The sequence below is a fragment of the Oncorhynchus mykiss genome, chromosome 13 (assembly GCF_013265735.2).
Source record: "Oncorhynchus mykiss isolate Arlee chromosome 13, USDA_OmykA_1.1, whole genome shotgun sequence".
Lineage (NCBI taxonomy): Eukaryota > Metazoa > Chordata > Actinopteri > Salmoniformes > Salmonidae > Oncorhynchus > Oncorhynchus mykiss.
The window spans coordinates 25,499,534-25,526,079 of NC_048577.1; the positions used below are offsets into that span (position 1 = coordinate 25,499,534).

A 26,546-nucleotide genomic window follows, 5' to 3' on the forward strand; every position below is an offset into this window, starting at 1 on the left:
CAGGTCGCAATTGTAAATGAGAACTTGTTCTCAATTTGCCTACCTGGTTAAATAAAGGTGAAATAAAAATAAATAAATAAAACTGTGTAAACTTCCTATTTAAACTGTATGTTGATGTAGGCTAGACTATGTAATATTTAATTTATGTTTTTAGTATAATCTATAACAAATATTCAAATTGTTTTTTTTAGTGTAGCCTCTAATTGGTTTACTTCAGTCTCTATAATCCCCGCCCCTTCGAAATTCAGTGCAGCATTACAGTTTTTGGTGGACTGGAGGCGGCAGTGCGGATTCTCCCAGTCATTCCCAGCTCTTGTTGCCCAGCCTCTCGTTTGCCCGTTGCGGACTCTGAAGGCGGTGAAGTTCGTTCCTTATTATTTGATTGGTAAGTCAAAAAATGTGTTGTTTCAAACAGACGAGTTTATCTCATCACATTGCCAGTTATAATGTAATTAGGGCCGAGGTTAGACAATCTCCGTTCTACCGATTGGCTACAAAGCAAATAGGTTACCTAAATTTACTGTGAGGTGATGGAAAGTTGTGAAATTAAGCAAATATGAAATCGTGAATCACGTATATAGACATACGATTGAAACTATGTTTTGTCGGTCTTTGTTTTTTTTATAGGCCTATGCTATTAAAATCATTAGACATGTTGATGTTGTAGGCCTACTGCTCATATCAGAAATGCCTTTATTTAAAGGCCATATTATGCGCAATTTGGATAATATTTAATTTGTATATTGTCTGATATCAATTTGCATGGTGTTCTGTGACTTTAATTATGGGTGGAATAACGGTACAGTAGAATGGACAAAAACAGGCGTGGTCGTGCCGATCTGTGGCGCTGCGCGAAAGGTAGCCCATGGTGATGCTGCGAGGGCAAGGATTAGCTGGTTTGTTTATTCTGTACAGTTCAATAGACAGGCTAACTGTGGCATTAACAGGATGTGTGAGTTAGGTTGTGCACAACAACAAAAATTCCACTATTTTATGGTCCTTGTTTTACGTGGTAAGTAGTTGTTAACGACTGATGATGTTGGGTTATTGATATAGACAACATTACTCATTTTAGGTGAAGTGTATCGGTAGTTGAAATGGCCGCTGTTGGCTAATGTTACATTGGCAGCTAAAATATGTCATTGCTTGATGCGAGGATGATATAGTAACTAGCAATGCGCAAGTGTTCGGCTCCTCCTCAAAACATAACTTGGAGGACGTGAAGCATCACCTACATGGTTTTCTTTAGTATGTGCTAATTACCAAATACTTGACATGTATCTCATCAACATGTTGTTTGTGTCTCCAATATAGTTTTTATTTGGTGGACTAAATCTTTGCAGTTGATGCTACATGCCGCCTTCTTCAGCATAGAACCAGTCCAGCGTTGCAGCACTAATGCGACCTGGTCGAGTCGAGTCCTCAATGTCCAAGTCACAGAAGGACTCGAACAACATTTTAAAATGCGAGCAATGAGGGAGATGAGTCAGTTAAACAAAGTGATTCTGCTGAGCCAAATACTCGGTTGTATGGTAGTGAAGCTGTAGGCCGAAGTTACTGCAAGCATCTATTTTTCAAGCAACCAGTCCAATGAATGAAGTCAATAGCTTCCTCGTTCCAGTGGTGGCACGTTAGCTTACCTGGTAGGCCTATCTATCCTACCTACCAAAAGTTATGTCAGCCACAGTGGGAACTGAAGTTGTGAAATATCCATTGGGAAAAACAAAGGAACACATGCACGGTTAAAGGTGTTATAGGATTTTTAATAACTCTAAGACCTGCAATTTAGTTACACTGTGGGTATTCTATGGGACTTGATATTACTGAATCAATACTTTTTCTAAACCACAAGGCTTGAGTGACATGTTCGTTTCAAGTTATTTGGGGTTTTAATGGTTCTACGGAAGTGTTTTTGATCAGGCTTTCTATGGCATAGTGGCACTAAAGTTTGGCACTCTGGTGCATTTTGCTATTTAGGTTTTGCTTGATGGATGAGGCTCTTTTCTTAAGACCATTTGCAGTATGCAGACCTAGTGTCTGCCATCCCCTCTCAGCCTTGTCTGAAAGGGCGGGGTCCCTTTGCAATGGGGAAAAACTTCACCGTGTGTGAATGCAGAAAGACACAAGCACACACACACATACAACCTATCCATCTGTCTAATATCACACATATGCACAAATGCACAGACAAAATATTACATCATATTTGGTTTCCAAATTATGTGTTCAAGAACTGAAAAGTTACAAAATGATGATATCCTGACATATCCACAACCGATATACATGTATTTTCCATTATCTTTAGGTTGTTGTTTTTGTCTTTGTTTTTCTCAATTTGAGTCTGTGCAGTTACACCATGTCACGTCCTGACCTTAGTTCCTCTTTGTATGTCTCTATTTTAGGTTGGTCAGGGTGTGAGTTGGGGTGGGCATTCTATGTTTGTATTTCTAGGTGTTTGGCCTGGTATGGTTCCCAATCAGTGGCAGCTGTCAATCGTTGTCTCTGATTGAGAACCATACTTAGGCAGCCTGTTTTCGCCCTTGAGTTGTGGGTAGTTATTTTCTGTTTAGTGTGTTTTGCACCTGACGGAGCTGTTTCGGTTGTGCCTTTTTGTTACTTAGTGTTCAGTTATATTTAATAATATGCCGAACACGTACCACGTCCTGGCTGGAAGGGATCGCCTCCCATGGGAACAGGTGGAGGCAGCCAGGAGAGCGGCGGCAGCAGGAGAGGTGAACCAGTGGTACGAGGGAACACGGCTAGCAAGGAAGCCCGAGAGGCAGCCCCAAAAATGTATTGGGGGGGCCACACGGGGAGATTGGCAAAGTCAGGTAGGAGACCTGAGCCAACTCCCCGTGCTTACCGTGGAGAGAGAGAGTGACCGGGCAGGCACCGTGTACATAGCCCGGTGCGCTACATCGCAGCTCCTGGTATTGGCCGGGCTAGAGTGGGCATCAAGCCAGGAGGGATGAAGCCGGCTCAGCGCATCTGGTCTCCAGTCCGTCTCCTCGGTCCGTGTTATATGGCACCAGCCCTACGCACTGTGTCTCCCGTGGGTCTGCACAGCCCAGTGCGTCCTGTGCCTGCGCCCGCAAGTGCCGGGCTAAAATCAAGGTAGCCCTTTCAATGAGTATCATCTGTTCAGGGAGCAGTGAAACAGTTATTTATATGTGCCCTGATGGTTTCACAATAAATAAATCAGTTGTGTTAAGGAGAGATTATTTTCAGAATTCTGTCTTGAATTGAATTTCTCTCACCTTCAGGCTCCATTTCCCCTAAACTCTTCTTACATTATCTGCTCATCCAGTGAGATGACTGATAAAACAGTCATGCTCAAACTGCACAGATACTGTATGCCCCTTCCACTGTAAACAACCAGCCATTTCATCCACAGGACCTTTTAACTCCAAACTGCTTTTAAAATCTTCTATTTGTTTGAGATAGATATCTCACATTTCATAAGTCCGGTCTGAGAGGCATCTTAAGAATCAATTATTAAAAAGACAATGAATGTCATCACATAAACTGATACCTGGTGTGTTTTGGGGATGTTATTTGAAATTGACACAACGGCATGTGTTACAGTGAAAAAGGTGGTGGAGAGGGTGGCATCCTGTTTTCTATCAGGGCAGGTGATGGTCAGTAAAAGAGGAGGGGAGTGGGGGGGTGGAAGGGTGGGGGAACAGCTGCGACCACTGGGGTTACAGGTGAGGACCACACGGCCTCGCTGTGTGTGTGTGTATGTGCATGTTATCATGCGTGTGTGTGCATGTTATCATGCGTGTGTGCGCATGTGGCTGGTAGCCTAGCAGTTAAGAGCTTTGGGCCAGTAACCGAAAGATCGCTGGTATGAATCTCTGTGCCGACTAGGTGAAAAATCGGCTGAAGTGCCCTTGAGCATAATTGCTCCTGTAAGTCGCTCTGGATATGAGTGTTGACTAAAATGTGAAAAAAATGGTTTGGGTGATGGTATGTATATTGTTTTGGGAGTGGTCAGCCAAGTTGGACATTCTTGGGCCATCTCCCCTTCAGTAGGACCACCATTGCAAGCAAGTTTCCACAGCTGTGTCTTTTAGGCTAAAAGGAATTTACACTCTTGTTATAGGGACCAAAGTCTGAGAATGCCTAGAGACTGAGCCATTAGTCTTGCAGCCTCCCCAGTGCCCTTTTTGTGTCTAAAATACTAGGCAATTTAAGCTGATGTAATTTATTTTTTATTTTATTTATTTTTATTTCACCTTAATTTAATCAGGTAAGATAGTTGAGAACAAGTTCTCATTTACAACTGTGACCTGGCCAAGATAAAACAAAGCAGTGTGACACAAACAACACAACACACATGGAATAAACAAGCGTACAGTCAATAACACAATAGAAAAAAAGAGTCTATATACAGTGTGTGCAAATGGCGTGAGGAGGTAAGGCAATAAATAGGCCATAGTAGCGAAGTAATTACAGTTAGGCAAATTAAAACTGGAGTGATAGATGAGCAGATGATGATGTGCAAGTAGAAATACTGGGGTGCAAAAGAGCAGAAAAGTAAATAAAAACAATATGGGGATGAGGTAGGTAGATTGGGTGGGCTATTTACAGATGTACAGCTGCAGTGATCGGTTAGCTGATGTTTAAAGTTAGTGAGGGAAATATTAGTCTCCAGCTTGAGCGATTTTTGCAATTAGTTCCAGTCATTTGCAGCAGAGAACTGGAAGGAAAGGCGGCCAAAGAGGTGTTGGCTATGGGGAAGACCAGTGAGATATACCTGCTGGAACCTGTGCTATGGGTGGGTGTTGTTATCATGACCAGTGAGCTGAGATAAGGTGGAGCTTTACCTAGCATAGACTTATAGATGACCTGGAGCCAGTGGGTCTGGCTACGAATATGTAGCGAGGGCCAGCCGACTACTGCATACAGGTCGCAGTGGTGGGTGGTATAAGGGGCTTTGATGACAAAACGGATGGCACTGTGATAGCCTGCATCCAATTTGTTGAGTAGAGTGTTGGAGGCTATTTTGTAAATGACATCGCCGAAGTTGAGGATCAGTAGGATGGTCAGTTTTACGAGGGTATGTTTGGCAACATGAGTGAAGGATGCTTTGTTGCGAAATAGGAAGCCGATTCTAGATTTACAAATTCTAAATGGGATTCTAAATGGTCAGTGATCTGTTTGTTAACTTGGCTTTCGAAGACTTTAGAAAGGCAGGGCAGGATGGATATAGGTCTGTAACAGTTTGGGTCTAGAGTGTCACCCCCTTTGAAATTGGTAGTAATAGTTTAGTCATTTTCATTGTGTTATTCAGTTCCATCTTTTCATCCATTTAGTGATACTATGAGTATTTAGGAAACAACAGTAGATCAAGGAAAATAGAACATTACATACGCCAAGGTTTGGACTGGGGTATGTTTGGCATAACTGAAGCAAAATAGCTGATAGCATACTGTACTCTGTTATCTAAGCCCAAACAGAACTAGCGGAAATGACAAAGACCCCTTGGGAGTGGGCGAGAACCATGCGCAGCAGCAGTAGCCTATAATAGTTTTACTCTTTCCCAATTCTCCTCCCCTGGATACTTGATACACATTTGTTTCCATGATTTCCCCCTAAGTGCCCTAATTCAATATCTGTCCTGTGAGGTAGAAGCACAGCATAGACTTAGTTGGGTTGATGTTTTGTCCTTCCTAACCTCGGTTGGGGCCTATAGCACCTTAAAAGCATTAGTACTACGTATTGTTTTTGGTGATGAGTTACACAGCGACAAGCTTTTCTTGCATTTCTGAAACAGGCTCCCAGTTGTATTTTATTCAGATCACTTACTGTTTTGACACATTAGCCGTTTGCACAGCTGGCTTAGAACCAGTGTCCTGCCCAAGGGTGCACAGCTAGGCTGCACACCAAGATTTCACTGACTGACCCTGCAGTAAGAAGTTGTTTTAAAAGTTGGCTGTATGATTTAATATACATAAGGTTATAATATAATCAATCAATGTCATTTGGTAGCAGTGCTCGTACAGAACCAAATAGTTAATGATGTGTCTAACTCTCGTTCAACTTTAGCTCATTTGCAATGGATTGTCATGTTATTCAAAATTGAGTTTTGCAGCTGGGCTAGTCTCTTGGAAATGGTGTCTTTTTGTGCTTTCATTTGTGCTACAGCTGTAATGACATTATGCCATCCTTTGTTTGTTGTCTGTGGTCTAGCTCTTGTCCAACGGTGTTAGTGCACATCCTTAAAGCACTAGCGCCCTGGACCAGAGCTACCCATGGTCGATCACTCTTGCCTGGAGGGGAACGTTGTTGAAGAGTCTCTGGAAAAGATGACCTAATTCTAAGAGGATGCATTTCCCATGTCATGAACCTCATATAATTTGTGTTCCCCCATTTTCCATGTCTCTTGGTCCACGAAAGCAGGAAATCGTGACCTGGAGTTCCACTGGTGCAGTTTCCATGTCATGTGGCTTGTAGCTGCTAACACAGCTGAAGGACAGCATCCATCTTGGCTCCCTTTACTCTCTCAAACAATTTCAATACCAGCCACTGCAGATATTAATTTTATCTACTTGTTGAAATGGTGTGCCCCATTTAGCATATGATTAATGTGCTGAATAGATAATCCCTGATTCCTTGAAGTGCCTCACACACACACACACACACAATTGTACTATGGCAAAAGATGGACAGCAAGAGCAATGGGTAAGTAGTAGTCATAGGGGCTTTAAGTTGGCAGAAATGGGGTATGAGGCCTTGATTCGTAAGTATCTGATAAGAGTGAGAGAGAGAGAGAGTATAATGACAACCAGACCTTCAGAGCAGTGTTTTGAAAGTATGCTAGTGAAATTCAGAGGAGATGCAGTGCATTCGGAAAGTATTCAGACCACATTATTTTGTTATCAACACACAATGGCTCATAATGACAAAGCGAAAACAGGTTTTTAGAAAGTGAATTGATGTACACTACCGTTCAAAAGTTTGGGGTCACTTAGAAATGTCCTTGTTTTTGAAAGGAAAGCTATTATTTTGTCCATTAATGTCAACGGTGTGTGTAGCTAGGACAAGAATGCAATTGGGTCACAAACAAATGCCCAAAGAACAAATGAGGCAGCACAAAGTACCACAACCACATACAACGTACTGGCTGCCACAAAGCACGGGCATAAAACAAAACCCGGCGCAAACCAGCCGGAAGCGTGCCAACCTGACAATAAACAGTTACACACACACAGTCATGGGGGGAACAGAGGGTTAAATACATGACAAGTAATGAGGGAAATGTAAACCAGGTGTGTGGGAAAACAAGACAAAATGAAAGGTGGATCGGCGATGGCTAGAAGACTGGTGACATCGACCGCCGAACGCCGCCCGAACAAGGAGAGGAACCGACTTCTGCCGGAAGTCGTGACAATCAAAATAACATCAAATTGATCAGAAATACATTGTAGACATTGTTAATGTTGTAAATTACTATTGTAGCTGGAAACAGTTGGTAGATTTTTTTATGGAATATCTACATAGATATACAGAGGCCCATTATCAGCAACCATCACTCCTGTGCTCCAATGGCACATTGTGTTAGCTAATCCAATTTTATAATTAAAGTTTAATTGACCTTCTAGGCAGAGTTGCAAAGAAAAATACATATCTCAGACTGGCCAATAAAAATAAAAGACACAACTGGACAGAGGAGGACAGTTGAGGACTTGTGAGGCGTCTGTTTCTCAAACTAGACACTTATGTACTAGTCCTCTTGCTCAGTTGTGCACCGGGGCCTCACTCTCCTCTTTCTATTCTGGTTAGAGCCAGTTCGCACTGTTCTGTGAAGGGAGTAGTACATAGCGTTGTATGAGATCTTCAGTTTCTTGGCAATTTCTCGCATGGAATAGCCTTCATTTCTCAGAACAAGAATAGACTGACGAGTTTCAGAAGAAAGGTCTTTTGTTTCTGGCCATTTTGAGCCTGTAATCGAATCCACAAATGCTGATGCTCCAGAAACTCAACTAGTCTAAAGAAGACCAGGTTTATTGCTTCTTGAAGCAGACAACAGTTTTCAGCTGTGCTAACATAATTGCAAAAGTTTTTTTTTTAATGATCAATTAGCCTTTTAAAATGATAAACGTGGATTAGCTAACACAATGTGCAATTGGAACACAGGAGTGATGGTTGCTGATAATGGGCCTCTGTACGCCTATGTAGATATTCCATTAAAAAAATCAGCCGTTTCCAGCTAAAATAGTCATTTACAACATTAACAATGTTTACACTGTATTTCTGATCAATTTGGGGTTATTTTAATGGACAAAAAAAATTGCATTTCTTTCAAAAACAAGGACATTTCTAAGTGACCCCAAACTTTTGAACGGTAGTGTATGTATTTATGTCTACAGGAGAAACCAGAAACCACTTTTTTTCAGGCTTGACTCAAGCGTGTCTTCTATCCCCGTAGTGAGGTATCTGCCCCAGGTCAAACCGCTTTTCAGTTGTTTAAAAACATGATACATACACACAGCCTTGTTAGCAGGAATGTTTGGATCGCAAGTTATTAATCTGTTTTTCTTGGGAAGACGTCAGACAAACAGGCATGCTCGTGAGGATCTGGGGCTGGTTACATAAACATATATTGCCCTACAAACAGGTAGTCACTTATAGAACTTAGACGCTTAATTCCACCTGTTGCATAAAGTTGTCATTGGCCTGGTTCAGATTGAAATGGTCTACCCTCCAAATACATATTTACCATATTGTTTTTCTATGGGGGTTGACGGACAATTGAAACGACTGCCGGCTAGTTAGATTTTTTTTTATGTAGGTCAGAACTTTAAATGAGGTTGTTCTAACAGATAGATAGATACTTAACTCATTTTTCATGTATTTGTTCAAGTCCCTTAGATATTTGTTGGAAGATTTTCATGAAGACATGCAAACAAGAATATTTGGAGGAAGACACACAAAAGTTTAATGAAATGCATGGTATCCTCACTTTCCAGTTCATTAAGTAAGTAAGCCTTGTCTGAGCCAGGATGGCCCATAGGGGCAGCAGCCTACCTCCTGTTTCTGCAGCATGAGGCAGCTTGATGTACAAGTACAAATGCTGGACAGGATGCTAGTCTGTCGCAGGGCCTTAGCCCCAATCCATCTCCTTAAAGGGATAGTTCACACACATAAAATCTTATCTTCTTCCCCAGAGTCGGATGAACTTGTGGATACCGTTTTTATGTATCTGCGTTCAGTATGAAAGAAGTTAGAGATAGTTTGCTAGCTGTTCCTGTAGACTTTGAGTCATTGTACTAATGCTAGTTAGCAATTGAGCAAATGCTAGTTAGCAACTTCCATCCAACTGCACGCAGATACATACACCTCATTGCCAAAATCACAAACTATCCCTCTAATGCCGAGTGCCAAGCAGAAAGGCATTAGGTCCCATGTTTAGTCTTTGGTATGACTCGACCAGGGATTGAACCCCCAAACAATGTTGATGCGGACCATCTAACCCAGGGTTTCCCAAATTCAGTCCTCAGGACCCCAAAAAAGGGTGCACTTTTTTCCCTTCCCCCCTAGCACTACACAGTTGATTCAAATAATCAACTAATCATCAAGCTTTGATCATTTGTATCAGCTGTGTAGTGTTAGGGCAAAAAAACAAAACGTGCACCACTTTGGGTCACGAGGACCGAGTTTGGGAAATGCTGCTCTAACCACAAGGCCACAGAGTTGATCAAATCTACAGTCGTGGCCAAAAGTTTTGAGAATGACACAAATATTAATTTCCACAAAGTTAGCTACTTCAGTGTCTTTAGATATTTTTTGTCAGATGTTACTATAGAATACTGAAGTATAATTACAAGCATTTCATAAGTGTCAAAGGCTTTTATTGACAATTACATGAAGTTGATGCAAAGAGTCAATATTTGCAGTGTTGACCTTTCTTTTTCAAGACCTCTGCAATTAACCTCTGTCAATTAACTTCTGGGCCACATCAGATGGAAGCCCATTCTTGCATAATCAATGCTTGGAGTTTGTCAGAATTTGTCGGTTTTTGTTTGTCCACCCGCCTCTTGAGGATTGACCGCAAGTTCTCAATGGGATTAAGGTCTGGGGATTTTTCTGGCCATGGACCCAAAATATCGATGTTTTGTTCCCCGAGCCACTTACTTATCACTTTTGCCTTATGGCAAGGTGCTCCATCATGCTGGAAAAGGCATTGTTCTGGATGGTTGGGAGAAGTTGCTCTCGGAGGATGTGTTGGTACCATTCTTTATTCATGGCTGTGTTCTTAGGTAAAATTGTGAGTGAGCCCACTCCCTTGGCTGAGAAGCAAACCCACACATGAATGGTCTCAGGATGCTTTACTGTTGGCATGACACAGGACTGATGGTAGTGCTCACCTTGTCTTCTCCGGACAAGCTTTTTTCCGGATGCCCCAAACAATCGGAAAGAGGATTCATCAGAGAAAATGACTTTACCCCAGTCCTCAGCAGTCCAATCCCTGTACCTTTTGCAGAATATCAGTCTGTTCTTGATATTTTTCCTGGAGAGATGGCTTCTTTGCTGCCCTTCTTGACGCCAGGCCATCCTCCAAAAGTCTTTGCCTCACTGTGCGTGCAGATGCACTCACACCTGCCTGCTGCCATTCCTGAGCAAGCTCTGTTCTGGTGGTGCCCCCCGATCCCGCAACTGAATCAACTTTAGGAGACGGTCCTGGCACTTGCTGGACTTTCTTGGGCGCCCTGAAGCCGCCTTCACAACAATTGAACCGCTCTCCTTGAAGTTCTTGATGATCCGATAAATGGTTGATTGGTGCAATCTTACTGGCAGCAATATCCTTGCCTGTGAAGCCCTTTTTGTGCAAAGCAATGATGACAGCATGTATTTCCTTGCAGGTAACCATGGTTGACAGAGGAAGAACAATGATTACTTTTGAAGCTTCCAGTCTGTTATTCGACCTCAATCAGCATGACAGAGTGATCTCCATCCTTGTCGTCGTCAACACTCACACCTGTGTTAACGAGAGAATCACTGACATGATGTCAGCTGGTCCTTTTGTGGCAGGGCTGAAATGCAGTGGAAATGTGTTTTGGGGGATTCAGTTAATTTGCATGGCAAAGACAGACTTTGCAATTAATTGCAATTCATCTGATCACTCTTCATAACATTCTGCAAATTGCCATCATACAAACTGAGGCAGCAGACTTTGTGAAAATTAATATTTGTCATTCTCAAAACTTTTGGCCACGACTGTAGTTTGGAGCAACAATCCAGTCTGGGACCAGATTTATATAATTTGTGTGTAATTTGTGACAATGTATCCTTATCACCTAATCAAAGTATTGATAACAAACCAACGTTATCAGCCATTTGTTTCTGGCCCCGGCCTTAGACCTCTCTCTGGAATGTGGCTATTACCTCCTCTGGCCAATAATACAACCCAGAGGAAGGAGGTGATGATGCTCCCCCCTGGTCTCTTCCCACACCACTATCTGATCCCAGTGGTTCTCTACTCTTATAGGCATGGTAAATCTTGTTTCTTTCCAGTGGCTGATAAAGATATCATTGGTAACACCCAGGAGTGTTTTCTTTTTTAAGTAAATATGTTATCTTTGTTTTTCTTTTCATTTAATGGGAAATTTACTTTTGTGGCTAATACTTTATTTGGCAGTTGAATTTCAGCTAGTATTTACATCACATAAACTGAAAAGTAATAATTTGGCCATTATTAGATAATTACCATTTTAACAGTTCATTTGTATGTAAATATTAATAACAAGTCAACAATACAATAAAGCACAACCCATTACATGTTTTCGTTAGTGAGATACAGTGCATTCAAAAATTATTCAGACACCTTCACTTTTTCCACATTTTGTTAAGTTATAGCCAAGAAGCACCTTTGGCAGCGATTACAGCTTCAAGTCTTCTTGGGTATAAAGCTACACCTGTATTTGGGGAGTTTCTCACATTCTTCTCTGCAGATCCTCTCAAGCTCTGTAAGGTTGGACGTGGAGCATTACTGCACAGCTATTTTTCAGGTCTCTCCAGAGATGTTTGATCAAGTTCAAGTCTGGGCCCTGGCTGAGCCACTCAAGGACATTCAGAAACTTGTCCCAAAGCCACCCCTGCATTGTCTTGGCTTGTGTGCTTAGGGTTGTTGTCCTGTTGAAAGGTGAACCTTTGCCCCAGTCTGAGCTCCTGAGCACTCTGGAGCAGGTTTTCATCAAGGATATCTTTGTACTTTGCTCCGTTCATCTTTCCCCTGGATCCTGATTTGTCTCCCAGTCCCTGCCGCTAAAAAACCACCATGCTTCACCGTAGGGATGGTATTGGCCAGGGGATGAGCGGTGCCTGGTTTTCTCCAGACGTGACGCTTGGCATTCAGGCCAAAGAGTTCAATCTTGGTTTCATCAGACCAGAGAATCTTGTTTCTCATGGTCTGCGAGTCCTTTAGGTGCCTTTTGACGAACTCCAAGCAGGCTGTTATGTGCCTTTTACTGAGGAGTGGCTTCCGTCGGGCCACTCTACCATAATGGCCTGATTGGTGGAGTGCTGTATAGATGTTTGTCCTTCTGCCATCTCCACAAAGGCACTCTGGAGCTCTGTCCGAGTGACCATCGGGTTCTTGGTAACCTCCCTGAGCAAGTCCCTTCTCCCCCGGTTGCTCTGTTTGGCCAGGTGGCCAGCTCTAGGAAGAGTCTTTGTGATTCCAAACTTTTTCCATTTAAGAATGATGGAGGCCACTGTGTTCTTGGGGTCCTTCAATGCTGCAGAAACGTTTTGGTACCCTTCCCCAGATCTGTGCCCCGACACAATCCTGTCTAGGAGCTTTACGGACAATTCCTTCGACCTCATGGCTTGATATTTGCTCTGACATGCCCTGTCAATGGTGGGACCTTATATAGACAATTGTGTGTCTTTCTAAATCATGTCCAATCAATTGAATTTACCACAGGTGGACTCTAATCAAGTTGTAGCAAATATGGCCCACAGGCCCACAAACCCATTCAGTCTGGCCCATGGGAGATTTGAGTGAGGTTTTTGGAGGTGGGGGAATTATTATTTTGGGACTCCAGGCCACACTTGAACTTCTAAAACTAGATAGAGTATGTAGAAATTATAATGGACCTTAATATTTTCAAATAACTGCCCTTTTTCTGTCCCGCAAATTGAATTTCTTTACCCTTTACCAATGTGGCCCTCGAGCCAAAAAGTTTGCCCACCCCTGGTATAGACTGTGTCCTGATCCTTTCCTTGTATATATGGCTATCAATTGGTGAAATTACTAGATATGATTAATGTTGGTGTATTATTTAGTGGTGCATGTGCCAGTAGTAACTGTGCAGAAACTCTGCAGATGAGTTCCATTTATTTTTTAAAAATCACCCTTTTAAGAATGGATCGTACTTTACTAACATTCATGTAGCTCATGAAAATAAAACATTTCTGCAATTTGTACCATTTTTCAAATATGTGTTTTCTGGATACGTCAACAAGCTTAATTGAGAAAGTGATTAGCATAGTATGCTATAATCATATTTGAAGAGATACGGTCAGCTAATGGGGCTGAAGGAAGCAGTTGACAAGATCTGATTTGGAAGGCTTGGATCTCTTCCTTGATAATCCTAGCTTGTGATGCACATGCTTTCATACATTAATGTCAATAGAAGATTTGCACTCAAAAACTTGAGTTACACAGGTGGATGTTAAAGTAAATTAGGATTCAGGGCTGAGTGAGACATTGTATTATGGGGACTCCCAAAGCCTCCTGTAAAACCAAAGCCCAATATCATCATCTGGAATTCACAAAATAGCAGTGTTTGTGTACAAACCAGAAAGGTACCGAAAGAGCATCATGGGATGTCTGCTGCAGAGGTGTGGACTCGAGTCACATGACTTGGACTCGAGTCAGACTCGAGTCACAAATATGATGACTTGTAACTCGACTTTAACTTTAACACCAATCACTTGTGACTTAACTTGGACTTGAGCCTTTTAACTCGAACTGACTTGATACCTTCCCCAAGCCAAAATAAAAAAATTATGCTATTAAAAAAAGTGTGCAGCGCATCAACTCTTCATTTAACTGATTACAGTTTGAATTAGACAGCAGCCAATCAAATTGTGCCAGCTGAGAAAAAGTTGCACGTGGCAGTGCAGAGGAATGTCGGCGGGTGAATTCAGACGGAGCCCTTGGAAAGATGATACCCCAAATTATTATTTTCGGATATAAAGACTTCGCTGTATCAACAAAAAACGGATTGCAACTTGCAAAACATGCGGGAAGAAAATTAGACGGAGGCGCAATAACTTCCAACTTTGTTCGACATTTGAAGTTGCACAAAGAACGGTAAGTCGTGGCTAATATAGCCGACAGCTATATAGTTTATAACTTTGCTAGTGTAGCATGTAGGCTAACGTAACGTTAAATCAGTGAGCCTCCACACAGTGAGTCAGTGCGGGAAAGTGATCATTGTACCCAAGATTGAGGTACAACTGGCTAGGCAATCGGTAGCCTAAATCCTGCCTGATGTTACTGCTGTTCCTAAAACCATTGACGCACGTTAGCCTACTGTAACCACACGCAGAGAGGGTGTGTGTTAAGGTTGGGCGATTGTGTACAAGCCTACTTCGCCCGATTGCGATCCTCGATAGTCGATTGCTATTCGGGGGGGGGTCTTCCTCATGGCTACCTATGTATTTCCATGGAAATATAAAGTTGATTTGGAAAGTAATACATTTTTAAAAGCATTCATGATTTGCATAAATGTAATATACTAACTCTTACTCTTGTTAAAAAATATGAAATGGTTTTACATTTGGTGAAGAGAACATTTTGACTTGTTTAGGACTTGAGACTTGACTCGGACTTGCCTGTTTTGACCTGGAACTTGACTTGAGTGCTAAGACTTGAGACTTACTTGTGACTTGTAAAACATTGACTTGGTCCCACCTCTGGACTCTGCTGTGGCTCTTCCCTGACCCTGCGATTGAGAGGGCTTCCAAAAGTCCAGTGTCGGCCTTGATCTTTTAGAAGGCCACTTCAGCTACACCCTGCAAGGTCCATAAAGCCGTCCTCTAGCATCGCCCTCCAGTGGCAGAGAATACAGTACATGGAGGGCGATGCAGACATTGCTGTTACTGTATGTCATCATGATGTTTCAGTCCCAGTTTTAATGTACATACTGTAGTCTCACATTGTCTTGGTGTAAGAGACTTTTAACAGTATACAGTATTTCCAATAGTTAAGTGTTGTTGCCTTTGATCTAGACCTACACTAGGATATATGGTTGTAATGATGGGCATATGATGCACAAAGAATGACAATAGTAACACTGTGACTACTAGTCTCACTCTGCACATGAATTGGTTTGTGTACTTAAGACTTCAATCAATTTGATTGAAATTATTTTTTTAATTGTGCCTTGTTTTGGCACATCTACACTATTTATAAACAATCTAGTTTCAAATCCTACTCTTGAGTAATTTTATCTCTTGCAGCACATATGCAGTAGAATATAAATGAGTGCCTTCTGTAGGGCCTTGTTCTATGTGCGTCACGCTAAAAAGCTGTAGCACTGCTGAAGCAAGCACTTGCGCTAACACACATTCCATGCATGTGTGTCCAGTTAGTAGGAGACCCTCCCAAAATATAATTGCCTGATATGCTAGTGATGCGTTACAAAAAGCAAGTCATACAGTAATATGGTCAGCTGCAAACTACATGCCATGGATAGCATACATGTTTGAATGCACAAAGACTGAGTGGCATGATGTCTCTACTGTCGCATTAAACAGAGGTAGTGAAGGGGGGCTTAACAATAGATGCAATCTGTATCCATAGCACCAATATGCGATGCAAGGTGTAGAGCAGCGTCTGTGTGGGTGTGTGGAGACCCAAAATCAGATTTGTTGTGTGTGTGTGTGTTTGGGAAGGGGAGGTGTGATGTAACAAGGATTGTCTGGTAGCTTAATACATTGAAAAATGTGAACATATTGTATGCTCTAGTAGAATGTCCTGCATGCAAAGTAAATCATTTGTTTTGTGATTGCCATGTGGATTTTAAACATGCTGTCACATCTGCTCCTGCTCCTCCCCTCCGGCATACGAGGTCGCCAGAGTACTAACCACCGGTCCTGGGATTCATCATTACGTGCACATGTGAATCATTGTCATCATTATGATCATTAGGATTCACACCTGGACTCCATCACTTCATCATTTCCTCCCCTTTAAATGTCACTCTCCCATGTTCGCTCACCAGCTGGTATTGTTCTTGTGTATCGGCGTACTGCCTTATGTTAGTGTCGTTGTTTTATTAAAACGTTTCACCTGCTTCCGACCGCCCCATCATTACACATGCATACCCTCAGCTGAACACTAGTTTAGAAACACGCAGCACTGTCATGGTGAGTGATGCCAGATGGTTGCTATATCAGGAAAGTATGGCCTTCATTCCCCTCTTGTCCAGACAGCTTTACATGACGGACATTGTGAAGAGTAGATGGTAAACGATAGCTTCAGACTGAACCGGGGCCACACAACAGCAAACTGTTAGATGGCACAAAGGTTGCTGGGTGTATAGCACTCCATGGTGATTTGCCAAGCTAGTATCCAAGCTGTTGCAATTCTGCTATTGCTCAGAGTGAGGGGGTGGATGCAGTCTAGTTTCATAGACTAGACGTAACATAGTAAATGTAAATCCGGGACACTCAAATAGTTTGGAATGTTTACATAACACAGAAGGTTACTTAAGGCAAAACCAAAGGTAGGGTGGTTGGTCGAGATGGATGAGTAGGCGTATATAACGTGAACGTCTAGCAACCCAAAGGTTGCATGTTCAAATCTAATCAAGGACAACTTTAGCATGTTAGCTAATTAGCAACTTTTCAACTACTTAGCATGTTAGCTTACCCTAACCTTAAAACCCTTTAATCCCCTACAGTCGATGTCCGTGCCCCTGCAGAAATCTAATTAGCATTTTTTTTTTAAAATGCCACCAAAATCCTTCTGTTTAAGGTAGAGATCTGATTTTTTTGCATGAGCAAAAAAGGATAGGATTAACCCTAACCCCTAACTCCTAGCCTTGCTAACGTTAGCCGCAACAAATTTGTGAACCTATAACTTTAGCAAATTCGTAACATATTGTAAAAATTGCAATTAGTAACATATTGTACGAATTGCCATTCATAACATATTGTACGAATTGCCATAACATATTGTACGAATTGCCATTCATAATATATTGTACGACTTGCCATTCATAACATATTGTACGAATTGCCATTCATAACATATTGTACAAATTGCCATTCATAACATATTGTACAAATTGCCATTCATAACATATCATATGGAATGGATGATGGACATCCACAAATTAATACATAACATAACATAACAGCTGACATATCATTGGAGTATTCCGGATTTTTATTTACTGGATTTACATACCATCTGAATAGTGTGTGAATATCATGATACCTTTTCTTAGGGAAGGAGGCAGGTGGGACATTCAGATTTTGAATATACCCCATATCCACAGTATTTGGAATGTATGTAAATAGGATGTATCCCATCAATGGAGGTGCCATGTAACTGGCATGTATCTTTTGTAGCTTGCTCCCATTCTGTGAAGTAAACATGATGAAAGTGAGGCTAAGGTTAATTCATTATCTGTAAAAATAAATCGAAAAAAACATTTTTGGGTTGATATTCTATGATTGCACCATCTCTGATCAATGTGGATCTCAGTTCCCTAGTTGGTGAAATTATGGCTGTGAGTGAAATATCCTTACATTTATAGTTTAGTCATTTAGAAGATGCTCTTATCCAGTGTGACCAACAGGAGCAATTATGTTTTAGTTCCTTACTAACCGTGGTAAAAAAATGAATCTTGAAAATGAATCTTTCACTCAGTTCTTCACGTGTGCACAGCCAGGCAGTGTTGCAGCGCGAGGTGGAATAGGCTATATGGGATTTGTAGTTCTTTGACTTTGTGCGATTAACAAAGCGGCAGAAATACTTTGAATTACTTTCACTTAGTTGGCTTGTGGATCTTTTTGATTTACATTTGGTTGAGTTGTCAACTAATGTGAATTTAATGTGAAATCAACAAAACATGTCACCATGTCATTGTATTTAAAGTTGGGTGGGAAAAAAAACGAAATTCCCTTATGTTGATGACTTTTTGCAAATCCAATCAGTTTTCCACGTTGATTCAACAACATCACTTTGCTCATTTTTTAAAACTACGTGGAAACAACGTTGGTTCAACCAGTTTTTGCCGAATGGGTAGTTTCATGTTATTCCTTTCTGACATTAGCAGATGGAAAGGTTTATAGCGAATTTTACACTATATTGAGGGCAAGGAGTACATGTTGACTTGCAGGAAACATCCGTACACACACCAAGGAATTTAAGAAACCCATTCAGTATTTGGCATAAGACCACACTACAAATAATACAATTTTAACCACATAATTTGAATTCTTAAGGGATTTCTTACAAGGAATTAACAGATTAATCTACTAGCTGAGCCCATACAGTCTGGCCTGACCTGACCTGAAGAATGACCTTTGACCTAAACTCACCCAGCAAAAAGTATACCTGTATCTTAAAATGAACAATGCATCAGTTCTGCATTTGATATTTGCCATACTTTAGGTTTGACGGAAGTCTGTTTTTATATCTTAATTTTTACACAGGTTTAGGGAGTGTTTGGAGGGCTCATGTTACAAGTTCCATTAGAGGACCCTTATTAGCTCTTCTTTCCTTTCAGGACAATAAACAAATGCCATTTGTAGTGCTCCATACCAACCCATATCTCCTCTATTTCCTTGAGGGCTGATATCTCCTCTTACATCCAGTAAATGTTAAGACCACTAATACGTAATTGCTAATGATCCTTTCGCTGAATCCTAGGACTTCTTATGATGAACAAAATGTATCTCCCCTTAAATCATTCCATTAAAACAGAACATTTTATTTTGTATTAAGAATATGGATGGGCAAGCTGACTTCAGTCACCAGTTGCACGGTGTTTCCTCTGACACATTGGTGTGGCTGGCTACCAGGTTAAGTGAGCAATGTGTCAAGAAGCAGTGTGGCTTGGCAGGGTCATGTTTCGGAGGGCGCATCGCTCTCGACCTTCTCTTTTCCGGAGTCCGTAAAATAGTTGCAGCGACGGGACAAGACAGTAACTACCAATTGGAGAAAATGGGGTAAAAGCACAAAAACAATTAAAGAATATGGATGGAAATGTTTTATTAAAGAAGACCTAAAAGATCAATACAGTGCAGTTGAGCAGAAGTATTATCAATGATTGCCTTAAAGTGATTTGCATAATTTTAGCCAGTAGTTTTGAATGTAGTGATCAATGTGCCAAAACGGGTCCCTGAAGATTGTCCACAATTGTGTTCTACCTCATCTATGTCTTCTACAGTACCTCATCTACCTCATATATGTTATGTCCTGCATTAAAAAAAAATGTATATGTTGCAAATTCCAATTCGTACAATATGCTGCGAATTTGTAAGTGCTTAAAAAATTATTCAAATAATTTAAAAGATGTAGTCCGGGATGGACTACATCTTTTTTAAATTATTTGAATAATTTTTTACAAAACTAAGACTGAGAACTTGAGAATTGTAATGTTTAGATAACTGGTCAAATATAGACATGAGCTGTGTTGTTATCCAGCTAATGAAATTGGCTGAGTTGAATAGTCTTTGGCAGTCCTAGGTGCAGGTTATCATTTTTTGTCATGAAACTTGTTCTGGAGGCAGCTCTGCAGAGTCATCACTAGCTGGTACATCCACAAAGTCATAAAATCTGATTTTAAACCTAACCTTAGCCACACTGCTAATGCCTAACCTTAAATGAAGACCAAAAAGCTTATTTTAGTTTTCATGAATAGTTAAAAAAATAGCCAATTTTGACTTTGCAGCTGGCCTATCTAGCGGAAATCACTCAGTTCTGCCTCCAGGACAAGACTCATGACAATAAACGTCAACCTGCGTCCTAGGTGCGTCACAAACAGCCCTCTATTCCCTTTATTGTGCATTACTTTTGACCAGGGCCCATAGGGCACTAAATATGCAAAAGGGTGCTCGTCCCTAGCCAGGGCAGGGATACAGGGGATACACAACGTATCAGACGAGGAGGAAACGGCTGAGGCTATCTATAGACAACTACTAATGTTTACAGGAAGAGGATTGCAGTTTCTGCTGAATGTAAGCACTTAGCCCTATCTGCTAAGTGGCGAAGTGGGTAAAAGGCAGCCTCTGGTTAGGGAAACAAAGTACATACTGGTATGTACACTGCTGCTTCCATCAACTGTAGGAGCTGTGATGATGGTGATGATAATAATGATGCCCTCCGTCTCTCTTTCTTTCTTTTATTCTTTATCATTCTTTATTCTAGGGTATGAGGCCTATTTTCAAAAGCTTTGGATGGGAGTATTATTAGTTTATTTATATACACTAGCAGTCAAAAGTTTGGATACACCTACTCATTCGAGAGTTTCTTTATTTTTTACTATTTTCTACATTGTAGAATAATAGTGAAGACATCACAACCATGAAATAACACAAATGGAATCATGTAGTAACCAAAAATGATGACAGCTTTGCACGCTCTTGGCATTCTCTCAACCAGCTTCATGAGGTAGTCACCTGGAATGCATTTCAATTAACAGGTGTGCCTTGTTAAAAGTTAATTTGTGCAATTTCTTTCCTTAATGCGTTTGAGCCAATCAGTTGTGTTGTGACAAGGTAGGGGTGGTATTCAGAAGATAGTCCTATTTGGTAAAAGACCAAGTCCATATTAAGGCAAGAACAGCTCAAATAAGCAAAGAGAAACAACAGTCCATCATTACTTTAAAACATGAAGGTCAGTCAATCCGGAAAATGTCAAGAACTTTTAAAGTTTCTTCAAGTGCAGTCGCAAAAACCATCAAGCGCTATGATGAAACTGGTTCCCATGAGGACCGTCATAGGAAAGGAAGACCCAGAGTTAGCTTTGCTGCAGAGGATAAGTTCATTTGAGTTAACTGCACCTCCGATTGTAGCCCAAATAAATGCTTCACAGAGGTCAAATAACAGACACATCTCAACATCAACTGTTCAGAGGAGACTGCATGAATCAGGCCTTCATGGTCGAATTGCTGCAAATAAAGCCACTACTAAAGGACACCAATAAAAAGAAGAGACTTGCTTGGGCCAAGAAACACGAGCAATGAACATTTGAATGGTGGAAATCTGTCCTTTGGTCTGAGTCCAAACATGAGATTTTTGGTTCCAACCGCCGTGTCTTCATGAGACGCAGATTAGGTAAACGGAGGATCTCCACATGTGTAGTTCCCACTGTGAAGCATGTTGGAGGAGGTATGATGGTGTAGGGGTGCTTTTCTGGTGATACTGTCAGTGATTTATTTAGAATTCAAGGCACACTTAACCAGCATGGCTACCACAGCATTCTGCAGTGATACATCCCATCTGGTATGCGCTTAGTGGGACTATCATTTGTTTTTCAACAGGACAATGACCCAACACACATCCAGGCTGAGTAAGGGCTACTTGACCAAGAAGGAGAGTGATGGGGTGCTGCATCAGATGACCTGGCCTCCACAATCACCCGACCTCAACCCAATTGAGATGGTTTGGGATGAGTTAGACCGCTGAGTGAAGAAAAACCAGCAAGTGCTCAGAATATGTGGGAACTCCTTCAAGACTGATGGAAAAGCGTTCCAGGTGAAGCTGGTTGAGAATTCCAAGGGAAGCACACTCTCAACAATAGAGGACTGCAAATCTAAGAGAGGGAAAATACCTGTGGAAGAGTAAAGTTTTTGGAGTTTGATATACCAATATCTCGCTTTGTCAAACAGCAGTTCCTCTCCTTGTCACTATTAATGATGACTAACATGATACCATCTGGTGTCAATACATGTATTTTAAATAAAGAGCTCAGGACTTTCAGGGTAGCTATATGTAAAAATGGAAATATAATATTTTGAATCTAATGCTGCCATCAACTTTATATATATCACAGAGACTGAAATATAACAAAATGGTTTGACATAGAAACACAGAATTTTTTTTGTTTAATTTGTATTATCTTTCTTAATGATGAAAATGTGAAAAAATATGAATAACTTTCCACCCATGATGCCAAAGAGGGTGCTTTTGGTCATTGACTGCAGGAAAGGGCTACCCTGATTGAATGTGGTATATTTGATAGAAAACATTCTGGTAGAAGTGAGTCTCGGGTTTTACCAGAAGATGGCACTGTGTGTCTTGATAAGTTTTGTCCTTAGGCATCAGCAACACATTGCTGGCTAATTCACTTTGAGTGGGGTAACACAACTTACATTTGTAACACTGTTGTCGCCATTTCACTATAATATAATTTCTATTATGACAAAATGTGTCATTGTCATTAAATTTCTCACTTTTCACAAATCTGTAATTGTGTTTAAATCCTTGACATATTTGGAAAATGTGATTAAACCAAGAGATAGACATTGTGTCCTATTGCTCCATTTGTTTACATTTGTTTACCTATGAACCATGTTAAGGAAACTAACCGAGAGTATAGCGTGAAAAATCAGGCTGAAATCTTACTCAAAATATCCCCATAGTTCTGCCCTTATACAATGGTTGCGTTCCAGGTCATCTTTTCTGTAGTCGTGCTGCACAGATGATCAGATCTCACAACCACATTAATATGATACAGCAATATTTTGAGATGCACAGCATAACAGCATATAGACGACTTGGAACGCCATCTACAATATGTAATTCCACTGCTGGGAGAAGTTCACCCCAGGTACAGAACTAGAATCAGCTTCCCCTCCCACAACCCTAACCACAAACCATTAGAGGGGAATATGCTAAACTGACCGAAGATCAGCATCTCGGGGCAACTTCATCCTACACCTAATACAGCCCTGGTGTCCTAACTGAGTGTGGCGTGTATGTGAACATGTCTCTCTCTGTTTCTGTGATTGCAGGGCTTCATCAGAAGCCACTGATGAAGAAGTGTAATCGGTGAAAAGGTCAGAGGTGAAAGGTCAGGATGACGACAGTAGCCGCGGAATATGAACACATGGAGATCACGCAGCAGTACAGTAGCAGCGACACGGTCAACAGCCGCTGGGATGACGAGTGGGATAATGAGAACAGCTCGGCTCGCCTGTTCGAGCGCTCGCGCATCAAGGCCCTGGCAGGTGAGTGAGGCGGAGAGGAGAGAGAGTGTCAGGATAACCCCTGTTGCTGGCATTGCATTTACTTAATCTCATAGAATAGCAATGGTTGTATGATGATGTACACCTGGACTTTGGTTCAAATACTATTCAAAATACTGTAGCTGTGCTTGCCTGATGCAATGAAACCAATAAAAATTATCCCAAAAGTGCAAACTCCACCCACCTGGCACTCCAGGCAGGCAAAGCAAACGCTCAAAGTAGATGTTTGCAGACGGATACAGGAAGATATGGAAGAAACCTCTTTGAAACTGCTCGGCGACCACATCATTAATTTGTATATAGCTCAATGTGTGTTGAGAAATTCAACTCAGAAAATAAGAAGTGATCATTTGGTGCACATTTGTAAGCAATTAAAATAATTAGTTGAGACTTTCTACCATTGAGCTGTTTTTAAATGAGAGATTATGTACATAATCCCCATGGCAAAGTCACCGATGCTTACTGGAACAGAGAGAGTTTCAATAGGTAAATGCCTGCACAGAACCAGAAGCCAACCCAGCAATTAAGCAAAGTGTTTTGACAAGAGAGAAGAAATTATAAAAAATAGAAATGAGAAAGTGTTCCTTGGTTTCTCTTCTTTCTGGCCGGAGACCACAAAGCCCTCTGCATTCCGATGAGCATCTTGCTTCTCACATGACTGTGTTTTCCTGCATTCCTGCCCAGCCGAGCATACGCCTCTCCCCCACCTCCACTTGCTGCAGTTCAGAGTGTCTTCAATGGCTACATGAACACCTACCTACTAGTAACCAGGCGCCTTGGGTTGAATCGAAAACGGGTCATTCTGCTATTAAACTTGGTTCTGCTTTGTAAAATGAAAATGAGAATGAAGTCAACGGAAAATGAATTCAAAACATTTGATTGAAGAGGGCCCGCTTGATGTTTTACAGTAATGGTGTTACTATTGCATCTGAAAATCATCTCGCCCCATATGACTCAAACAGTAACATCATTACATCATTACATTTCCAGTGGCTTGGTAACTCTGTAACCCCCCCCCCCCACCCCACCACACACACACACACACGCCCACACGCCCACACGAGCAGCCAACATACTCTGTAAAGTTGCAATATGCAGAATGCAGAAATCGCTGCAACGTTTCCTGGTTGCTAAAACTCTAATTCACCTGATTTCAGTTTATGTGACAAAATAAGCTAGTATAGTGTAGAGAGTCATTATGCCTTCTAAACCACTGTAAATTATATTTTCCATAACCAATTCCATAACCAACCTTCACGTACTGACGTTTTTTATTTCTTCACAACCCAGCCGCATGGCCATGAGAGAGAAATACAGTACAATGCTCATCTTACAAATATGTAGTAGTAAGTAAGGTTTAATATTTTCCAGAGATTCTACCAATTTTCTATCCCGAGAAATTTCTGTTCCAACCAGAAGTGCTTAAAAGCATAGGAATATCTGGCACTGTAAATGGAGAAATATACACATTCATCTAAAGTTTTGTTTTTGTATTTGTTGCAATTTAAACAATTTAAAATCCTGTCAGTCACAACACTGTTTTGTTGTATCTTAGTTTTAAGGTAGCCTAGGTCTATAAAGCACTGGCCGACTGGTAACATATTATGAGGTCTAGTGAAAATTACATTCGTTTTTAGCCTACCTTTTGACTGAAAGTTGTCAGACAGCTTGTTGACTCTTTTCTCTCCCCTTACACCTGCTATCGGGGGAATTTGGGAAGGCTGTGGCTGTTTATACTTCATGATAAGACCCTTATTGTGGTGACTGTCACAGGGACCATCAGATTCTCAGCTAAACAAACAGGCCTAGGCTAGTGGAGATTCAGCACAATGAATAGCGCAGTGGGTAAATTGTCTGCGAATCTGACCAGTAGCCAACCGTGCGCCCGCTTTTATTAACGTAACATTGATTTTTTTTTGGTGCAAATGTTTATTTCCTCAAGTGCTTTTGTGGTCATAGTGTATCAGCCGTTTTGTGATTAGGAACAGTTTTATATTTGAGCCTCTGCCAGTGCCACATATTAGTGGAGATTTGAATGTGAGAGGGAGATTGAGATTGGACGTTGTCTATCGTAACTACGTCGAGAGGTCGCTTGTAGGCTGCGCATATAGTAGGCAATTCAATTTATAGAAACCATGTAGTTTAAGAGATTTTTATATTGGGGACTTGAGTAGGCCTAAATATGGTAGGGTGCTAGTGTTGTGATGACTGGTCTAATGTATGAATGGATCCAGAGTTGATATGTCGCACCTGCATATTTTGTATTTTTGCATTTCGGCTAATTTACCATTCTTTCTCGGCATATCCTCTCTTCATTTGTCATACGTTCTTGGGGAGGATAGACTATGGCCATCTTTTTTAAGGCTGATCTGTATAGCATGTAGACCTACTTGCTGTTTGCAATGGAATGGTTTTGGAGAACGCGTCGCTCGCAGCAAATTTATGGCGACTTTGTAAGTAAATAGGCCTACGGTACGCTACAACAGCTCACACACAAACACACACACACTGAACGTTGATGATTGATCATGCAGAGAAGGCCGCACAGAAAATACGTTTAGGCATTGCATGTCATTCAACAGTTCCATTTCATGTCATGCTGTTCATATACATAATTTATTGTAATTTAATAGCCGCACACATTGTTATGTTGCCACCACGTTGTCCCAAGACGTTGATGATGGCACGGTGTCTGATGATATTTCTGCCACGGCCCCTTGTTTTTGCTAGGCTGAAACCTGCTTCGTCCACATATATTAGCTCATGATGCACTGCATCTGCTTCTAGCTCCATGACTCTCTGAAAGGAGACAAAACAATGTAGCACAGTACGAAAAGGCAGGGATCAGTCAATATGATGTAGCACTATACAGTTCCAGATCTAGTACCAATGATAAGATGGTGTAAAGAGACTCATGCTGACGTTTTGGAATATGGTGTTATCTGCCATTATGTGGCCCTGCAGTTCTCTGAGTCTGATGCAGTTATTTGAAATGACCATATTTACAATGTGGGGCTCCTGCTCTTCAACCAGATACTGGTTTTCTTGCAGTTCTGTAAAAACATTTGAATGGTTTTAGTGATAGATCCTTCTCATTATGAAAGTACAGTACATATTACTGTAGCAGTAAGACCACAGCACTTTGTTATTTACCGGTTCTCATTTTGAAATATCCAGATGATACCTGCAACAGTATAGTGGCTCAGATTTGGTTTAACCCATTGCCCAGCTTCCCTCATGCTCATCCCATGGCATCCCTCATGCTCATCCCATGGTTGACAACATGGTCAACAACAGTCGCTCTGATTTCATCAGTTATTATGT

General features: G+C 41.2%; 1 protein-coding gene across 2 annotated transcripts in view; it reads left to right on the forward strand.

The window, feature by feature from the left end:
* Window positions 1–266: 266 nt before the first annotated feature.
* LOC110486056 (spectrin beta chain, non-erythrocytic 1) overlaps window positions 267–26,546 on the forward strand; it is a 107,603-nt gene continuing 81,323 nt past the window's right edge. For both annotated transcript variants that reach the window (XM_036942363.1, XM_036942361.1), the window contains exons 1-2: window positions 267–385; window positions 22,989–23,204. In XM_036942363.1, the coding sequence (XP_036798258.1) occupies window positions 23,054–23,204 (151 nt within the window). In that variant the 5' untranslated portion in view covers window positions 267–385; window positions 22,989–23,053. The remainder of the gene's footprint in view (window positions 386–22,988; window positions 23,205–26,546) is intronic.